Genomic DNA, 1,443 nt, shown 5'->3' with positions numbered 1-1,443 from the left:
GGGCCTCAGGCATGCAAGGCAAGCGCTCTACCACTGAGCCACCTTCCCAGCCCCCTGTTTGACTTTTTTGTTTGCAGCTTGTGTTGTACCACTCAAGCCCATTCCTCCAAATCCTAAATCTGGGGATTTTTCATCCTTTGGAGAGCAATTATGGGAAGGAAAAATAGAAAACTTTACTATTAGCTGAAGTGCTTTCTGTGAAAGTTTCCACTTTTTACTTTGTTAAGGCTAGAGTGAGGAGAAAAAATGTGCATGTCATTTTACAACAGAACTTGGGAATTAAAAGGTTTGATTTTGAAGCTAGTGTCTGTTTTTAATTCTCTTAGTAGGACCAGGTAGGTAGATTTTCTGAATCTGTCTCATTATTTGTAATATAAAGATAAAATTGGGCTGGGTTCTAGCAGCTCACCCCTGTAATCCTAGCTACACAGGTGACTAAGATCTGAGGATTGCAGTTCAAAGCAAGCCTAGATAGAAAAGTCTGGGAGACTTCTCTTCAATTAACCACCAGAAAATTGCAAGTCAACCTATGGATTGACTTGGATTATAGGCTTGAGCCACTGGCCCTTAGCCTCGATAAGCTTTACAATCACAGTCCTGGGTGATGGTTTCATATATATACGTGTGTGTGTGTGTGTGTGTGTGTGTGTAGTGTATGTTATGTAAATTGTTTTAATTCAAATCACTAAATGTATTTTATAAAATTAACTTACTTGGGCTGGGAAGGTGGCTCAGTGGTAGAATGCTTGCCTTGCATGTATGAGGCCCTGGGTTCAATTCCTCAGCACCACATATGCAGAAAAAGCCGGAAGTGGCCCTGTAGCTCAAGTGGTAGAGTGCTAGCCTTGAGCTGAAGAGCTGAGGGACAGTGCCCAGGCCCAGAGTTAAAGCCCCATGACCGGCAAAAAAAAAAAAAAAATTATCTGGAATGTACTATTTTTCCCCCAAAGAACAAGAAAATACTCTATTTAATCTAAACTAGTTACTTTTCTTTGCTAATTATCACCATGTCACTTTACCTGGTGTGTTTTCATGTGTCCTTTCAGGGAATCCTGGAAGAATAACCCTGCAGTCAAACATGTTTTTTCATGGACTCTGCAACAGATTACTCGGCCCTGGCTAAGCCAGCATCTGGAAAGTATACTTCCTCCATCTTTGCTCATTTCAGATGATTACCAAACTGAGAACAAGGTCCTGGGTGTGCAGTGCCTTCACCACATTGTACTTAATGTGGTAAGTACCTTGGGCTGTTATTCATTCATGATCTGTTTTTACTTACATGTATATATTTTTCTGAACTTGCTTCCTATTAACATAAAGTCATGGGCTGGAAATATGGCTAAATGGTAGAGTGCTTGCCTAGCATGCATGAAGTCCTGGGTTAGATTGCACAGTACCACATAAACAGAGCTGGAAGTGGTGCTGTGGCTCAAGTGGTAGAGT

The 1,443-nt window shown here is 41.2% G+C and overlaps 1 protein-coding gene across 1 annotated transcript in view; it reads left to right on the top strand.

Moving 5' to 3' along the window:
- Positions 1 to 246: 246 nt before the first annotated feature.
- Positions 247 to 1,443, top strand: part of LOC105991535 (TELO2-interacting protein 2-like) — a 25,870-nt gene continuing 24,673 nt past the window's right edge. The window contains exons 1-2 of the mRNA XM_013024193.1: positions 247 to 335; positions 1,047 to 1,233. Coding sequence (XP_012879647.1) covers positions 247 to 335; positions 1,047 to 1,233 — 276 coding nt within the window. The remainder of the gene's footprint in view (positions 336 to 1,046; positions 1,234 to 1,443) is intronic.

Source organism: Dipodomys ordii, unplaced genomic scaffold (genome assembly GCF_000151885.1).
Source record: "Dipodomys ordii isolate 6190 unplaced genomic scaffold, Dord_2.0 Scaffold4, whole genome shotgun sequence".
NCBI lineage: Eukaryota > Metazoa > Chordata > Mammalia > Rodentia > Heteromyidae > Dipodomys > Dipodomys ordii.
This window is presented reverse-complemented; position numbering and strand designations above follow the sequence as displayed.